Source organism: Eulemur rufifrons, chromosome 16 (assembly GCF_041146395.1).
Source record: "Eulemur rufifrons isolate Redbay chromosome 16, OSU_ERuf_1, whole genome shotgun sequence".
NCBI lineage: Eukaryota > Metazoa > Chordata > Mammalia > Primates > Lemuridae > Eulemur > Eulemur rufifrons.
In genome coordinates this window covers 62,791,528-62,810,118 of record NC_090998.1, presented here as the reverse complement: position 1 = coordinate 62,810,118, position 18,591 = coordinate 62,791,528, and the positions used below count along the sequence as shown (strand labels likewise).

General features: G+C 37.6%; 1 protein-coding gene across 1 annotated transcript in view; it reads right to left on the bottom strand.

The window, feature by feature from the left end:
• ACSS3 (acyl-CoA synthetase short chain family member 3) overlaps positions 1 to 12,915 on the bottom strand; it is a 133,699-nt gene extending 120,784 nt beyond the window's left edge. Inside the window, exon 1 of the mRNA XM_069489977.1 lies at positions 12,452 to 12,915. Within this exon, the coding sequence (XP_069346078.1) occupies positions 12,452 to 12,762 (311 nt within the window). The 5' untranslated portion in view covers positions 12,763 to 12,915. The remainder of the gene's footprint in view (positions 1 to 12,451) is intronic.
• Between the last annotated feature and the right edge of the window lie 5,676 nt (positions 12,916 to 18,591).

Below are 18,591 nucleotides of genomic sequence, written 5' to 3'. Positions count from 1 at the left end.
AAGCATTTTCTACACCCTGCTCGTTGTGGAAGTGTTTTCCCTGCAAAAAGTTGTCGAGATGCTTGAAGAAGTGGTAATCAGTTGGTGAGAGGTCAGTTGAATATGGCAGATGAGGCAAAACTTCGTAGCCCAATTTGTTCAACTTTTGAAGCATTGGGTGTGTGACCTGTGGTCGGGCATTGTTGTGGAGAAGAATTGGGCCCTTTCTATTGAACAATGCCGGCTGCAGGCATTGCAGTTTTCCATGCATGTCATTGATCTGCTGAGCACACTTCTCAGCTGTAATGGTTTCACTGGGATTCAGAAAGCTATAGTGGAACAGCCCAGCAACAGACTACCAAACAGTGGCTATAACCTGTTGTTGGTCCAAGTTTGGCTTTGGGAAGTGCTTTGGAGCTGCTTCTGGGTCCAACCACTGAGCTGGTTAACACAGGTTGTCCCATAAAATCTACTTTTCATCACACATTATAATCTGATCAAGAAATGATTCATTGTTGTTGCATACAGTAAGACTACACTTCAAAACAACGATTTTATTTTTATTTTTGGTCAGCTCATGAGGCACCCACTTACTGAGGTTTTTCACCTTTGCAATTTGCTTCAAATGCCAAACGACACGTAGAATGATCCACGTTGAGTTCTTCAGCAACTTCTCATGCAGTTGTAAGAGGATCAGCTTTGAAGCTTGCTCTCAGTTGGTTGTCGTCAACTTCAGATGGCCGGCCACTGCACTCCTCATCTTCAAGACTCTCATCTCCTTTGCAAAACTTCTTGAACCACCACTGCACTGTAGTTAGCAGTTCCTGGGCCAAATGCCTTATTGATGTTGCAAATTGTCTCCGCTGCTTTACGACCCATTTTGAACTCTAATAAGAAAATCGTTTGAATCTGCTTTTTATCTAACATCATTTCCATAGTCTAAAATAAATATAAAATAAACAGCAAGTAATAAGTCATTAGCAAAAAAACATAAAGCAAAAAATGTGCATTAAAACAATGTATAACATAACCACATTTATTTAAGAATGTATTCCAACATCAAATGGCAAATTTCAACAATGCTAAAACCACAATTACTTTTCCACCAACCGAAGAGCTTAAAGCGAAACAAGATTGATGTGCTTTTTAGAAAAGAACCACTAAAGATTTTAAGGTAAAATCCTTACAGGCACTGGAAGGAGATGAAATCAAGAAGACATGTGCAAGTTGGCTCTGGGAAAACAGTGAAGACTTAAACCCCTCTAAGATGAGAGAGGAACGTGGAAGACACATAGAAACACAGAGCACAAGTAAAGAGAAAGGAAGTTTAAATTTTTTAGAGTTCTACATTGCTGCCATTCTTTTTCATTCTTTCTGGGTCATCTAAACAGTCATTTAACAACCAGACAGAAGTTAAAAAGTATAGTTACAATTTATAACTGAAATTAGGCTCTACAATGTGACCCAACTCTGTTGAAAAGGTTAATTCTACCACTGTGTGACTTTGGACAAGCCACTTATCACTCTATACATTTGTTTACACAGTTATAAAAATGCATTATAACCATAACTATTTCTTAAGGTTTGGGGAGGATTCGAAGAGACAATGCATAGATATTGCTTAGTGTGAGGCCCAACTCAGAGTTAGTGTTCAATAATTAGTAGTTCTGTTGTTGCTATTGTTGTTTTGTTATTACTATTTTTATTATCATTATTGAAAGATAGTATACCAGGATTAAAGAAAGGAATGGCTCATTCACAAGTTAGAGTAATAATCATAGGTGAGTTTCCTTCTCATTCTAATACAGACTCTCCAAATATCTCACGTCTTATTTTGGGTCACCCCCTAAACACTCAAAGGAAACATTTAACATTTTTAGATCATTTGTTCTCCAAAGTTTGCCAACACCCATGGAGTAACACAGATAAGTGAGAGAAACAACTCATTGTCTTTGTATTAGATTCCTAAAAGTGAGATATTCTCATTAGAACTAAGAGAGCTGGATGCAATGTGACTCCTGAGGAATACATTTCTGCATTGAACATATGCCATTTACCAAGGTTTGCCCACCTGAGTAGCTCCCTTTTGCACGTGCAGAAGGAAACTAGGATCAAGACGACGGGCAATGAAAGAAAAATAAGAAGGAATACTAGACATGAATACATTAAAAAATAAATAAAATCAACAACTTTCATAGTTACAAACATAGAGTGAATCCTAGCATTTTCTTTTACTGAGAGGTTGGAGAAAAGAAAAATTTTCAAATATTCATAATTGGATAAATTAATTAGGCTATTTATCACCATGCTCTTGTAAAAATAACATTAGAACATACTGCAAGCAATGAATAATGTGGTCATTAAAGGTTTTCCTTAAGCCAGAAAACCAACAGAGCATTCTTAAGGAAGAGATTAATATTGCTTCCTACCGTCCAGAAAACATGTCTAAAGTAGTTTTCAACTAATTTGAAGCTCCCCTCCTCCCACCTTTGTGACTGTGGTACACAATTTGAAAAAAAAGTTTAATTTTCAAAGAGCATTTATTATTCCATATCTAAAATGTTTCCGAGATATAGATCCACATTTTTAAAACTCTTCTTACACCACTAGTTTTTTAAAAAATGTAAATTACTTTAAATGCCTCAAACCATTTATGTACATTAGCACACTTAATCATTCCAACAGTCCCATAAAGTTATTATTTCCCTCTCCATAAGAATAGGATGGATTATGCTATGCAGTAACAACTGTAAAATCTCAGTAATGTGCAAAAATAACTGTTTATTTCTCGAGTGAGAAATAAACCCATGCCACTCTGCTATGGGTCCAGATGAACTCCTCAAAGCATTGTCATTCTGCACAGCAATCCAAACTGCTTCTATTCTACATGTGCTTCTACAATGGCTCTGGCAGATGAGAGAGGACTAAGGAGTGAAGTTCTAGCAATTAACTGCTTTTAACTGCTTCACCCTGAAGTGACAAGCCTTACTCCTCTTATTGCATTAGCCAAAGCTAATCACAAATGTGGGGAAGACCAAAACTTTTGAGTTGTTCACAGTAGAATAGAACAGATGAGAGGAAACTGAAAGACACAGAACGGTAATACCCACCAGTGTGCATTTTATAGTTCCCCCATTTTATAATTATTTGGAGCAAGGTATTGTTCAAAGAATAGAGCCAAGATTCTAAGCCAGAAATCAGTTTGTTTTTTTCACTAACTGATCCTCAACTTTTTTTTCTCTTACACACCAAAATTAGGGTATCCAACAAGTTCCCATTGCTAGCCGTGGCAAACTTCATTTGGATTTAAGGAGGGAGAGTTGGGAGAAAGGCACAGTCAGGGCATTTGTGTTTTAGACACATACTTAGCTCTCAACTGAGAATCAATGAATGTCTATGAAAATAAGAAAAAGAGTGTGGAGAGAAAACAAACAAAGTTAGATTAATGCAAAAGTAGACTTTTCTAAGCTCCCATGCATTCATTAGCTTAAAGTTATTTAGCAAATGGTCGATAATACTGATTTTATGTCCCTTCAGTTACTAAAATTTATCATCATTTTATCTTACTAAATTTTTTTTTACCAACATCTATATTGGTCAAGTTTACAGTAGAGACTGAGGATTCTTTTTTTCTTCCTCTTCCTCTTTTTCTTCCTGCCCATCTCCTTCTTCTTCCTCTTCCTCTACCACCTCTTCCTCCTTCTCCTCCACTTTTTCTTCTTCTTTTTCATCTTCTTCTTCATCTTCCCAAATTTCTTTTATTAATACTTAACTGATGCATTTACTTAGGGGGGACATCCTGAAAGATTATACTTGGGAAGTGTTGTTTGCTAACATCAAAACCTTAGAAGAAGGTATTCCTATTGTCCAGAGTCAGCTCATAAGTCAAAGCCCTGCAAACTTCAGTTGCTTTTCTTCTATTAATACCTAGAGCAATTAATATTTTAAATTAGTAAAGTCATATAACTAAACTCTATCCCTCTCTAACTTAGTATCTGAAAGAGCCTCTGCTTTTTGTTATTCTAATACTTCCAACGGGACTCTTTCAAACTCGAAATTCTTAAACTTTAATTTTCCTAGATATTATAAGAATAGTACCTCTCTCCATGCACTCTTACTTCATTTAGCCATAATACTGGCAAAAGCAAATATAATTAATATCTTTTATATAATTTATTCTCTATTCACATAGCTTAGATAAAGGATTTGAGTTTCACATTCACATATACTTCTTACGACTGTAATTTAGAGAGGTTATTACATTCACATGTAATTGCGAAGATTCATTAGCCTCCCACACATTTCTCCTGCAAATGTCACACCACAATGGAAAGCAATGATCTCCCTCGTGGAGTTGCTGCTTGTTGCTTATGAAAGTAGAAATTCTTTTTTAAAAAGACCAAATAACTTCAACCACTGGATTTTTTTTTTTCTAAACTAACAGTATATGGCACGAATAAAGGAAAAGTAAGCCACCTACCAGGTGCTAAGAGTTTGGATTTTCCCCCAATACCTGGTAGTTGATCAGTCACAGCTGATTGAATTTCCATTGTTCATTGATTGTGCTATTTGTCAGGCAATCCATCCTTGCTTATGTAATTGCAGCATTCCTGTAGTTCATTCTGTTCTGTCCTGAAGGTTCAGCAGCATGACAGCTGAGAAAATTAGATACTGCACAGCACCAAGCTGCTGACCTTCAGAATATAAAATAAGGCTCATCTTTTAAAATTGTTCCTTCTTGATGAGGTTATTTTGAGGGATCTTACATTTCTAACAGGCAATTTTTCATGCCAACCACATAGCTTCTTAAAATATTTTATATTTTAAAAATAATGATTATTTTAAATTTTAAACATATCTGTACTATGCACAATGCTATGAATAAATTGATTTAATTTGCACAGTTTGTCCAAAGGGCACAAATTTTTCATCTTTAGATAAAACTCTCACCTTCAAACCAAAATTAAATATAACTTTAAAAACATCTGATAAATATGAAGAAAAGTGCACAGAATCTTAATAATAATAAAAATGACTGAATTTCTCAGTATAATGTGGCTGAGTATTTATTTGTTTGCCAAAGAACCAACCAATCAGTAGGGGGATTAAATTGTGTTCTGGTTACATAAAATCCACATTATGTTTTTCTTATTTCTTTTCCTTTGAAACAATCTCTAACTCACAGAAAAGTTGTAATTACAAGATAAAGTATTTTTCCCTCTGAATCATTTACTGACATAAAACCCAATAACCCCAGAATAATTTAATACGTAATTGCTGCATATAAGGACATTCTTCTAGAGAACCACATTATAACTATCAAATTCAGAAAATTAACACTGACACATTACTACCATCCAATCCACAAACCCCTTCCTTGTTCCTTACCCGTCCTCAAAATGTCAATTACAGCAAAAGTATCCAATTCAGAATTATCTGTTACATTTAGTTCTCATCTCTTTGGTCTCCTTCAATTTAGAACAGTTCCTCAGTCAAAAATCTACCAAGATTTGGCAACGGGGCTTCTGGAACAGTTCCTCAGTCAAAAATCTACCAAGATTTGGCAACGGGGCTTCTGGAACAGTTCTAGATATTTGTAGGAAAGCATTATAAGCTTAGAACCAGGATCCCTGGAGTTATTATTACTAGCTCCGGTCTATCCCCTAATAACTAGCTTTGTAGACTTAAGCTTCAGTTTCCTATTAGAAAGGGCATGATGATACTAACTTTGCAGCATTCAGGGGAGGACTAAATGGAAATACATTAGAAACTCCGTTGTACACTTCATGGCTTAGAGAAAGCACTCAACAAATATTATTAATTCTCTCATCCCTTTTCAACTATTTTCTTACCTTCCCTGCCAGACTCACAATCAAATGTTAAGATATCTAGCTCACAAGAATCATTATGGTATACCACAAGAACCATTGTGGCATGTAATATATATCTACTGAGTCCATTTTTTAGACTTTTCCATCCTGTTTTTTCCAACTTCTAGAATCTAAAGGGGGGAAAAAACCCCTAAGAAACCACACAAAGTTCAACTTGCAAAAACAGGGAATCCTGTTGAGCAATAGATTTCAAACTAAGCAAAATTCCCTTTAATTGTATTTCACAGATTTCTTCACTTCTGCATTTAAATATAAATTTTCCCTAAATGTGGGGAGGGGACAGGAGGGATGAGGAGGAAACTATCTTTTACATGTCCCAGGTACCTGCACACACTGTTATCCTGCCTCTTCCACTTTCTCCCAGTGTTTTTTTAATTTCAGAATATTATGGGAGTACACAAGTTCTGGTTATGTAATATTTGCTTTTGTACAGTTTGAGCCAAAGTTATAAGTATGCCCTTCACCCAGATATTTTGCATTGTACCCAACGTTAGCTGTGAATTTACCCATCGCTTCATCCCCCCACCTGTTTGATTTCTGCTGAGTATTACTTCCGTATGTGCACAAAAGTGTAGATCGATGAGTTCCAGTTTAGTATTGAGTACATGTGGTATTTGTTTTCCCATTCTTGCAATACTTCACTTAAAAGCATGGTCTCCAGTTCATTCCAGGTTATTATAAAAGATACCCGATCTCCCAGTTTTAAACCCAGTATCTTTAATTGCCCAATCAATTCCTCCACTTGGACATTTGACTCAATTTCTTGTAGTTACCATGACTTCCTTCCTTCCCAGTACTCCACTGCTAGTTAGTGACTATGTCTAATTTAATCTTGATTCCTGAAGTGTTCTTCTCTTTCTCTTTTTTTTTTTCTTTTCCTTTTTTTCTTTTTTTTTTTTTTTAGACAGGGTCTTGCTATATTGTCCATGCTGGACTTGAACTCCTGGTCTCAAGCAATCCTCCTGCCTCAGCCTTCCAAGTAGGTAGGACTACAGGCACATACCACAATGCCTGGCTTCTGAAGTTCCTCTCTTTCTGTATCTCCTACTCTTCCCCTGGTTTATTAGACACATTGTTCATGTTAGCATTACTCTGATCTTTTAAATCTCTCATCCCCCAATCTCCCAAGAAATCTTGAAATCTGAGGTCAAACTTGGTCTCTAATACCATTACCTTCATTACAAAAAGCTTCCACGGATCATCACTGCCTTTGTAGGCACTGCAAACAAAACGCTCAGGATGGCAAAGTTAATGACAGGGACAGGCAGAGTATATGCAATAGTGGAGGGGACAGTGGATAACAAATAAATATATACACCATTTAAAGGTCTAGCAACTGCTAAATTCCAGCCAGTGTCACTGTGCTATAATACCAACCTATTACTGACAGATACTATTTGTTTTGTTTTCATGAGAAGTCCAAAGGCTGAATTTTTATAGGAAATTTAGAGTTTAGATAAAATCTCACAATGTTTAAATATTGACAACTAATTAAACAAACAAACAAAAACATCTGAGTCAAACAAAGCCAATCGGCAGGCTTTCTGCCAGTTTGTGATCTGTGGCCAAAGAAGTTAATGCAAATGCTTTACCTTGCAATCCCAAGCCCTCTGCAACCATCCTGAAACAATCTTCTGGTATCAAGTACCAGTAACTTAGAAAAACCACTACAAGCCAACTAGTCTATTATAACTATCTTCCAATGACACTTGGGTCTTATCTCTATGCTTTTGTCATGTTGTTCTGCTCATAAAAATGCTTTTCCTCCTCTCTAAGTCCTAAGATCCAGTCTAAATGCTACCATTTCCCCAAAAAATTTCTTGGACCACACTAGCTCATGGGACTGTCTGTTTCATGTTCCAGAGATATTCATACTTAGTTCAATGTATCAGTCCTAGACATTTTACAAGCTTCACTCACCTAATTTAATCCTTAGAAACTGATATTGTCCTTATTAAAATTTTATTATGAAGTTATTGAAGCTTTCTCAAAGTAAGTGGCAGAACTGAGGTTGGACTCAAGCCTGTATTGCTCCAGTACAGAGGGAAGAATAGAAAATTCATATTGTGCCATCCATTATATGACAGGTGCTATGTGCCAGGAAAAAATAAAAAATCTTTAACATCATTCACAAAACCATTCACAATATGGCTGTCTCCTTCCATCTCTTGATAATTTCCCTGTCATTTCTTAAACTCCAACAACCTAAGCCTTCTTTCAGTTTCTAGAACTTACTGAACACATCACACTTCATGGCCTCTGCACATACTATTTTCTTTGCCTGGAAGGGTTCCTCTCCCATTCTCAAATGTCTAACCCTTACTTATTCTGATCTTGGTTTAAACAACATTTCCTTACGACCCCTTTTGTGCTCCTTCTAGACACTATGTTATAACCCCCATTAACTGTTGCATTCCTAGCATCTCCTACAACTCTAAATAAATTTTGTAATAATTTTTTAATGTATGTCTCCCCTGCCCTGTGTGGTAAGTTTTTTCATTATCTCTTTCATCATTTTCTCTGTACTATACACACAATGAGTGAATGATTGATATCCTTCAATTCTTATGAGCCATTTTAAGACTTGGCAGGATTAAACAACCTTAATCTCATAGCTGGTAAGTAACTGAGATCTTCCATATTGAAAAACCTATACTATTTCCACTATAGAACTGCTAAACAAAATTAAATCATTTTCTAATAAACTATGTTTAGAGTCTCTTCCTTTTCCATGTATAGTCACTGTTAATAAATATTAAATTCAAAATCAAATGGCATGTAAAGATCCTATCACTGAATGTTGTTGAAATAAAAATAAACTAAAATTGGATTGCAATGATTCCATAGAAAGAGATAAACTGATTAAACAGAGAGTCAACCACAATGCATAATGGAAAAGTGAACTGCCTTATCCTTCAGGGAGTGGGAGCTGTATTTCAATTTCAGGATAGATTGCAGGATGTCTATCACGAAAAAATAACCAAAAACATTCATTCTGTTGCTCCAGAATTAAAGAAATTACTAAGATGTCTAACTGCTTTGCCTTTGATTACAGTTCTCCACTGCAGTCTCTCTAACAGAGACTTTATTGCCCAGAAATCTAGGTGTCAGCAATACGAAGTAGACACCAAACTGTGTGGAGAGGCAATTCTTTGCAAGTTCCCAAAGCACCTATATATAATTGGGATTTGTTTTTTGAGGATCTCAGAGATTATAGTATGGGAAATGTATTTTATAGGGTTATTCACTACAATCTAAAGTCCCTTCCATATAACACCCTTAAAGATTTCTAGTCCATGTTCATATTACTGTATGTGTAAAATACTGGGTGGCTTGCTGGCCAGGCGCGGTGGCTCACGCCTGTAATCCTAGCTCTCTGGGAGGCCGAGGTGGGCGGATCGTTTGAGCTCAGGAGTTCGAGACCAGCCTGAGCAAGAGCAAGACCCCATCTCTACTAAAAATAGAAAGAATTATATGGACAGCTAAAAATATATATAGAAAAAATTAGCCAGGCATGGTGGTGCATGCCTGTAGTCCCAGCTACTCAGGAGGCTGAGACAGGAGGATCGCTAGAGCCCAGGAGTTTGAGGTTGCTGTGAGCTAGGCTGACGCCACGGCACTCACTCTAGCCCGGGCAACAGAGTGAGACTCTGTCTCAAAAAAAAAAAAAAAATACTGGGTGGCTTATTCCACTGTGAAAGCCAATATGCAATACTATTTACCTGGCAGGGCTTTTGATAAGCCTGTGGATTCTGAAGGGAGTTTACTTTCATGAGCAACAAACAGCAAAGCTTACAAGAAAGAAGGAGAATCCCTCTTGCCTCTGGCTACCCAAAGGGCATCAGAGACCATGGCTACATGCATGCCAGCTCCGTCTAGGAGAGAACAATTAGCTGTAACAATCCCTCCTTATTTTGCTTAAGGACCTAACTGCCAATATCTCCTCTCCCAGATTCCAGCTTCAAAGAAAATAAGCTAATTTCCTTCACACCAAATTGTGGCTGTACTCACTTACCACCTCCCAAAGACACATAAAACAAAAATATTCAAATCTATGTATCCTGTTATTTGGCTATCATTTTTAAAACTTATGTCAGGTCTGCCCTCGATCTTGGGGCTACAGAAACAAAACCAAAAAACAACAACAAAAAGTACATTCACTCTGCCTTTGAGGTTGGCTTTGTAGAAAATTGCTAACCAGGAATGTCTGCAATTAGGTATCCAACATAGTAATAGGTTCACATTGAAAACACTGACTAAATGATGTTGAAGATAGGTCTCCTACCGCTACTTCCCTCTCCAACTCTGCTCTGCCAACCAAAATTCTGAATAAGATTGCCCCACACTGATAAAATAAATAGGTCAAAGTTTCATTACTCACTCACTTTGATCATCTGGGCTATTTTAGTACAAGTGTGGCTGCATGATTCCAAGACTGCAAAGCTGAAGAACTCAAATACAGTGTCATCAAATGTTGGTGATCTATAATGTGCTGATTTTTTTTGTTTGTTTTTACCAATCATACTGGATAATGTGCTGAATTTTTAAAAATACAATGATCTTTTCACAAAAATTCTCAGTAAAGACATTTTATGAGCACAATTTTAGAAAATTTAAGCAAGCAACTGGAGATTACTAATAAAAAGCAAGTTATTATTATAGAAAGGAAATCTCCAGGCCTTATGTGTCTATTTGCTGGACACTTTGACTCTCACTTACTGCAGCCTTCTGGGCCTTTGCTGACCCCTATTAACCCTCTTAAATCACTCCAATCTGTCCTTTTTTCTCTATTGCTACTGTCACTGCCTTAGGTCTGGCCCTCATTGGTGTTTATTTAGAATATTCCAGTGGCTTCTTAAGTGAATTATCTGCACACTAGTTTTCTGGTAGGGATGGCCACATAAAATAATTCTAGTCCCATATTTTATGATAGATATTTGTACACAGAGCTTTAAGAAAAGGAGAGAAAGTCACACATTCTTAGGAGAGGCAATAATCTCTGTGCTTTGATTTGAGGAATGCTAGGAGAGTTTCCTATTCCTAAAATAATTGCAGTATAAGAGAACAAAGATAACTCTTCTTCCTCTAACATTTATAGGGCCTACTCTATACAAGACATAGCCTTAATCCTTTACTCAGTTAATCCTCAAGCTTTTTCCACATTTGCATTTGAGGAAAGTAAGGCACAGAGAGATTAAGTAACTTGCCTATGAACACACAGTCAGTAACTGAGAGGCAGAACTCAAACCCAGGCAGTGTGGCTCCAGAGTCCATGTTCTTGGACTTTTTGACTTCCAGAAAGCAGGGGCTATGTTTTACTCACTGTTGTATATCTAATGCCAGGTTCACTGTCTGACTCATAAAAGAGGACCAATCGAATAATACTGGAAAAAAAATTGAAGTGGAGGTGCAAGATGGTCAGATTCTAAAGGGAACACCATGTTTTGTCCCTAAACACTTAGGAGAAGACAGGGCATGGTGAGGACACAGGGCAAGCTGTTGCCAATTCCGTGCCACGTTCCCTACTCTGACCATGCAGGCATTGGTCAAATGCAAACCTGATGATGATGTCAATTCCCCTGACCTCACTGCTGAGCAGTATTTTTCAAACTTTTACAGGAAACATCCCTCTGTAATGGCTGGCAGATGTTACCAGCCTTTACAGATAAGGCACACAGGAGCCACATGCTGAGTTTCTCATGGACTGTGTACCTCACCTTCAATATCCCAGCAAGTTTGGCATTTATTCTACAATGTATCTCTGTCTGTTGTAAAATAATGCTTATAACTACTTATCATTATAATTACTTATCATTGCAACTCCAGGAAGAAAACTTTATTCCTACCGTTGTGACTGCTAACACCACTTGGCCTATATCTATCTGCATTCTTTCTGAGTTCCCCAAACTGCAGTTTAATATACACAACAGAACTATCGATCTAGTCCAAGCTACTTGGCCCATACATAAATCCCTTCCCAAGGGAGCTCCCAACTTACCAACCCCTTCTCTCACCTCTCCAGCCAATACAATTATTTGCAACCACAGTCTCAGTCAGATTTCAAGCTGTTTTCCACCTCCTGGACTTTGACAATTAGGCACTTGTAGACTTTGAGAAAACATAGCCATTCTTCCAGACCCTATTTGGGTGTGATTTTATTGAAGTTGTTTCTCAACCCTCTTTCTCCCTACAGTGTGTGGCTACATAGTAATACTTTCCTGACTTACTATAGTGTTTGCATTTGTTTACGTGGTATCTCTCCTACCAGACTAGTGCTGTCCCTGAAGATAGGCCATTGTTTTAGCTCCCTTAAAATTCCAAGTGCCAAGTGGAGCCCCCCGCCATTCAGATAAATCTCTGATTTATGGGAAACTGGGATCACAATACGTAACGGAGTCCCTCAGTAGGAGAAAGCAAGAGAGCTAACTATGAAATTAACATTAAACACGAATTGAAAAGTCTGAGCACGTCTCCGATTTCGATTTTCTTTTGTGATACAAGAACTCCAGATTCCAGGTCCCAGGGACTTCCTGGCGCCCAAGAAGTTAGGAGGGATCTGGGCTGGCGAAGAAGTCACTCACCAACTGGTGGAAGGAGGGTGTCTGTTCTCTAGCGTTTTGGTCCAGGGCTTGTACCAGCTGATCTGCTCCGCAGCTTTGCCCCAGAATCTCTCCGGGTCGGCCACCGAGGCCGCGAAGTGCGTCTTGTACTCGCCGATGCTGCCCGAGGTCAGCGCCCTGCAGCCCCGGCCCCCGAGACCGCCCCACGGGCCCGGGGCCACGAAAGCCCTGCGGGCCGCACTGGCTCCCCGGGCTGGAGAGGACCCGGGCAGGGGCCCCCCAAGGCCCCCGGCGCCGGTGACTTTGCGACATTGTAGCCAAGACGGTTTCATCGACCCCCGCTGCGCTCCGGGCAAGCTGCTCTGCCCGCGGTCCCCAAGTGCACTTGTTAGGCGATGACTGGGTGCTCTGGATCTCCTGAGGCCCGAGGGGAGCAAGCGGGAGGCGGGGGCAAATTCCGAAGTGAGCCTGGAGCCCAGAAGTTTGGAAGTCACACCACGAGTTGCCGGGAAAAACCGACCTGGATTGACCGGGGAAACAACAAGCTGGAGTGGGCCCCCCCCCCCCCCCGCCCCCGGCAGGGGATGTCACAAGAGTCCTTGCGGGAGGTGAGTTGTGCAGCTGCAAGAAATCCAACCCTTGCGCGCAATTTCCGCCCCGAGGCTTTCCCAGAAAAGTTTCCCTGAAACTAAAGAACGTCCTCCCGATTTCGACACACAAATACTCGTAGGACGAGGCCAAAGGACCCAACTCACTCTCAATTTTCACACAAGCAAGTTGTGTGTGGTTTCTCTGGTTTAATCTTTGGGGAGGGCCTTGGCGGAGACAGTATCGCCTTTGGCCTACAGCGGAAACCACCAACCCTGGTCATTGTCACAAAGCATCTGAATTATGATTATTTCTATTTATTTGTTAATTTATTTAACTCAGCTCAATCCCTGGTTATTAAAAACACAAGCGGCTCCAGGTTAAGGATTGCTCCAGGATTTCCTGACAACTGAAGGGTAGGAGGAGTAGAAGGAGGTTGTGCCAACCAAATTGGGAAGTGCTTCTTGGGGTGATTGACAGGCCAGGAGGGAAGGCAACCCAACTGGGATGGAGATTCACCTGCTGACTGGACTCCGCACAGGATCTAGAGGCAGCGAACAGAAAAGACTTGTTGCATTTCCTCCCTTCCAATTTGCCTCTTGGGAGTTGATGTAACTTTTTTTTTTTTTTCCTAATGAGTAAACAAAGCAAAACAGAAAGAGCTAAGTGAAGATGAAATGAATCAAAATAAAAAAAGGAAGCTGGGAAAATTAAAAGAGAAACGTAGTGTACATTACTAGCTGGGATTAACATCCTTCAGGCTCTGCTGTTTTTCACGCGTTAGTGAAATTCAGATACCATCTTTTGCTTTAATATTATGCCAAACACATTCTGTCTGGTCTGACAGTATTTGCAGTTTTAAACGTAAAGATGTATAATCCTAAATGAGGTAAGAAATATTGGATTCCCCTGACCAGGGTAGGATCATAATTTGAAAAGCTGTAAACAAATGATTCTGCAGGAAGAGAATAATATAGAGATAAAGGTTACATAGAATAGAGATAAATCTAATGCAGAATAGAGAAAGTTTCCTTAAACAATCGCCTTAGATATCCCCTCTTAACTGAGAAACAAGGCAGTAGACTTTACCCTGACAGCTGCAGTCTAAGTTATTCCTTCCAAAAGTGTCAAATCAAATGGGGTCTCACGGCAAAAGACACTGTCCGCACTTGAATCCAGAGAAAGTTACAAAGCCATTTAACCTCTTGGTCCACGCCAAACCCACACAGTTAATTATTGGCACTCAGTATACATTCACACTGTGCTGGGCACTTAAAAAATGTTAGCTCCTGTGATTCTCATAAAAGTACTAAGAAGTGGGAACTGTAATTCCCATGTTTAAAAATGGAGCTAGTTTGGAGACAGGTTAACTTTCCCAAGGCCATGAAGCTACCAAGTAAAACAGTCAGGATTCAAACCTTGTTGATGCTCAGAGCTTCAGACCCAGGATACCTTAAATTGCAGGTGTGCCATGATACTACTGATTACTTCTATTTCAAGGTGGGGGGGCTGAAGGACAATCCACTCCAATACTGTCACTTATCCCAGCGTACTATACAAATATGATCTTTTTATTTCTGTGCCAGGGCTTGAATATGGTGGGCAATCTGACTCCAAAGTCCACAATTTTCACACTGGGCTTATTATCTTCCTATTTAAAATAAAAAATTTTAGACTTCCAGTAAAACCTGACAAATTGAATACCCACATCCATTCCTCTCCTTCTCCTTTGAGAAACCGCACTGAAAGACAATGGAAGAGGGCGGTGGTGGTGGTAAAAACTGACAAGGACAAAGAGAACAGGAGAGAAGAAACCAAATGAGAGAATGAAAGGAAGATGGATCCCTGGTCTATGACTTAAAAGAGGAGGGCAGGGTGAGCTGAATTCAACTGCCAGTGGAGGATAAAATGGATTTCCTTCTTAGAAAGCTGAAATATCTCAGGATTTGGAAGCTCTGGATTCTTCTGAAGGTTCCTAATAAGGATTAGGGTTTAAAAACAAAAGGCGTGATTAAAAGATTGTATGATTCCAAGTTAGACCCCCACCTTGCAAGATGAAAGCACTTTCCCTGGACCATCAGTACATGATCTTGTTTTATTAAAGCAATTGTACAAAACAGATTAAGCTCCATTTCATGCCAAGGGGAGAGCATGAGTGAGGACACAGTCTGGGTTGGAAAGAGTGTATTGTGTAAGTAGAACAAGAGAAAGCAGTAGGACTAGAAAATTTTATCAGAGCCAGCCAGATGAGAGGCGTAAAATGGTGTCAAATGCAGGTCAGAGCCCAAGGATAAACCCCTGGCCTTTCAGTTAAGACACAAAAGGCCTGTTGATTGATCACTAAGAATATGAAAGCGTAAAATCATTAGCTATTGAATCTCAGTTTGAATCTTAATACTGGTACTCATTACGTGGGAAAACATAGAAAGTTTACTAACTTTTCCACATGGCAATTTCTGCATCTGTCATCTGAGGCTGATAATCTTACTTCACAGGATTGTTGCAAGGCTTAAATATGTGCCAACTGCTTATCATTTGCCAACTGCAAAGCTAATATAGAACATCAGCCAAGCCTTGTGAACTGCCAAAAAATTCAACCAAAAAAAACCTTCAGCTCCATTAACATACCTAAAATTTTATCATCAGAGCATTCCAAAAAAAAAAAAAAAAAACTATTTTAAGAAAGAATGTAAGTGTGCTTTTTTAAAAAATTAAATTATACTTTTAATGAATTTGAGAAATTCAGTAATCACAATCTTTTCAATATTTAAGGCCGCTAAAACAGCAGCTTTTTAATGTGTAATATTTATTTCATAGTATGTCAGTAATGGTATAGTTAATATGCTATTCAAGCTGATATTTTAAACACTTTAAGTAAAGATGCCTTGATGAGATTATCTAAAAGAAGCTTTCTAGTAAATGGAAAAGTAAAATGATAAAGAGGGTGCAGAGAAAGGAGAGCAAAGGAAATAAAAAGGTGTTCAAGAATGCATGATGGGCGGGGAAGAAACTGGAGTCAGAATACTTACTGCCTAAGGAAAAGATGGTGACAATTGGGGGAGCAGAATGGAATTATAATTAAAAGAGAAAAAATTATAATTAAAAGAGAAAAAAAATATTGGGATGCTAGAACTCAATTGTTCTTTAAAATTTTTGCCTAGAATCAGCCATTGCTAATACAGGCTTATCTTTTTACCACAGAGAAGGAGAATAAAAGTAATTAGTATACAATTTTATAATAATTATAGATTACTCTGGTAATATATTCTGCTGACCACTCAATTCATGTTTTCACCTAAATTTGTTAAGAGCCAAATATCTAACTATGAATAAGTATTAATATTAGAGCTACTGAAATTTTGCTTTTGACTTCCATGTTTCTAGTTTCTTGGATATTATGAAAACTTGGCAAGTATACATGGAAGTGTTTGCATAAAGCATTTCATCTCTGCAATAGGTACATGTGAGCTGAAATTTGACTCCACAGAAAAACTACACATTTGTTCTGATTTAACAGAACAAATTTCTGGAAAATATACTGATTTTCTGGGCTTAAAAATAGTTTTAAAACTTCTAAAATAAAATTGTACATAGTACTAAAATTATAAATCCCTCTTTTGAATGTTTCTTCTTTTTCCCAAATAGTAATTGCAATAGTGACAGGGAGAAAAAGTCAGATAAAAGAATTATTCTAGAAAAAATAACATTCCAATAGATGGGATGACAACTACAACTCCAGTTTATTCTAGCAGCCAAATAAAATAACATGAAATTCATCCACCAACCTTATTTTTGAAAAAAGAAATCTAAAAGTTATTTCTAGTTAAGAAAAATATTTAATTGCCTGTATTTGAGAAAAACTTGAAGCAAAAACCTATGTAAATATTTCCAGTCACTTTTTTCCAGTTCTTGTTTTGTTTTTGTTTTTTCCCCTCTGCATAAAAATTTACCAATGAGAAAAAATATCTCATCAGTGTAGCTGTGATGAAAAGTCAATAAAATTACTAATATAAATCAATTAAATTAATCAAATCAACTTAATTAATGATTAATTAAATCACCAAAATCCTTGAGAAGTAATTTTAATTCTTCTGCAGAGATAATTCCTAAGAATTATCTTGCTTCTATTTTATATTCCTAAACTAAAATCACTGCATGGTACTCAAATATTTGTAATAATACTTTAAATATATAAGAAATAATTTCATTATCATGGTGATAAATGATGAAAAAGAAAAGAAATATCCTTTGTCATAACATTTTTCAGAAAATGTAGTTGACTGCCTAACATTAATTTAGGCTGCCAAATTTTATGTCTGTGTCTGTGTACATTGTGGGTGGGATGGGTGGGCATGAAATTAAACTAAAAAATGAAACTTAAGTCCAGTTTATCAAAACAACAGCTGCTCTTATGTAACAAGGAAGTGGGCAATAATTTGGGGGTTCCAAAAACAATGCAAAGATTTCAACTGAAGTATTGTTTTCAAACTGAAGAAAATATAGGGAGAAAGAAATTACTTCGTTTAGATAGATCATGAAACCAGATGTCTTATTTATTAATTGGAAGCACTGTGGAAAAGAAAATAAAAATATGGATACATGTTAGGTATTGGGATGGTTTTAATACAATCTGGCCAATATTTAGCTCTGTAGAATCTCTCTTGTCCTATTTCCACACCTACAAACTTACTACTACACCACATCCTGGATCACTAGAGAGTGGCACGATGAAAACAATTAAAAAGTACAGTGAGCTTTGTGGACACATTTCTCTAACCCTTATTCTGAATGATGATCCACTTAGATGACTCTTGTGGTAGTTTTATCTTCTGCCTGTTGACACAATTTCCTACATGTTCTTAGAGTTCAGCAACTAAATATTTACAGTTTACTTAGGATATGTGTTTTATTAAGAGCTGTTTATAAATTTTATCAAGAGAGCTAAAGTCTATTCAGAATTTATGGTAAAGATATTTTGTTTAAAAATAAATTTCAGTTGACATCCCTTTGTTATTTGCTTGCACTTGCCTTTTTTCAAATACAGATACTCCTAAACCTTGGTGTGAACAGAAAGTTTCTTTCTTTATATCTATATACTTATAACTCTATGTGGATGTAGAGTTTGTCTATAGCATTATGCCGTTTACTCCCATCAAAACTGATATCAGCCTATTGTAAACTAACTCATCACATCTGAAAGAGCAAGAAAATGATGGGTTTTTTTTTAATTTTTTTTCATTTTTTGTATTATTGTTTTATAACTATAAACTTCAAGTACTATTACGGGGCTCTGCCAGAATATTCCAGCTACTAGAGTCTCTTCCTTGTATCTCTGTCACAACACAAGGAAGCAGTGCAAAGGTTTAGGTTTTTTGATAGATGATTGTAATAGTTACATCGTCAAAACTAACTGTAAATGTTCATGTTTGTGTGTGTGTAAAATGACTAAATTCTACTTCTTTTCTTCTTTAGTATCTCTAAAGGTTGCTCTTGCCTCACTTCTCTGGTAAGGTTAAATAATAGCCTGCTAACCCAGCTCCTTGTCTGCAGGCTTACTTACATCCCTTCACTGG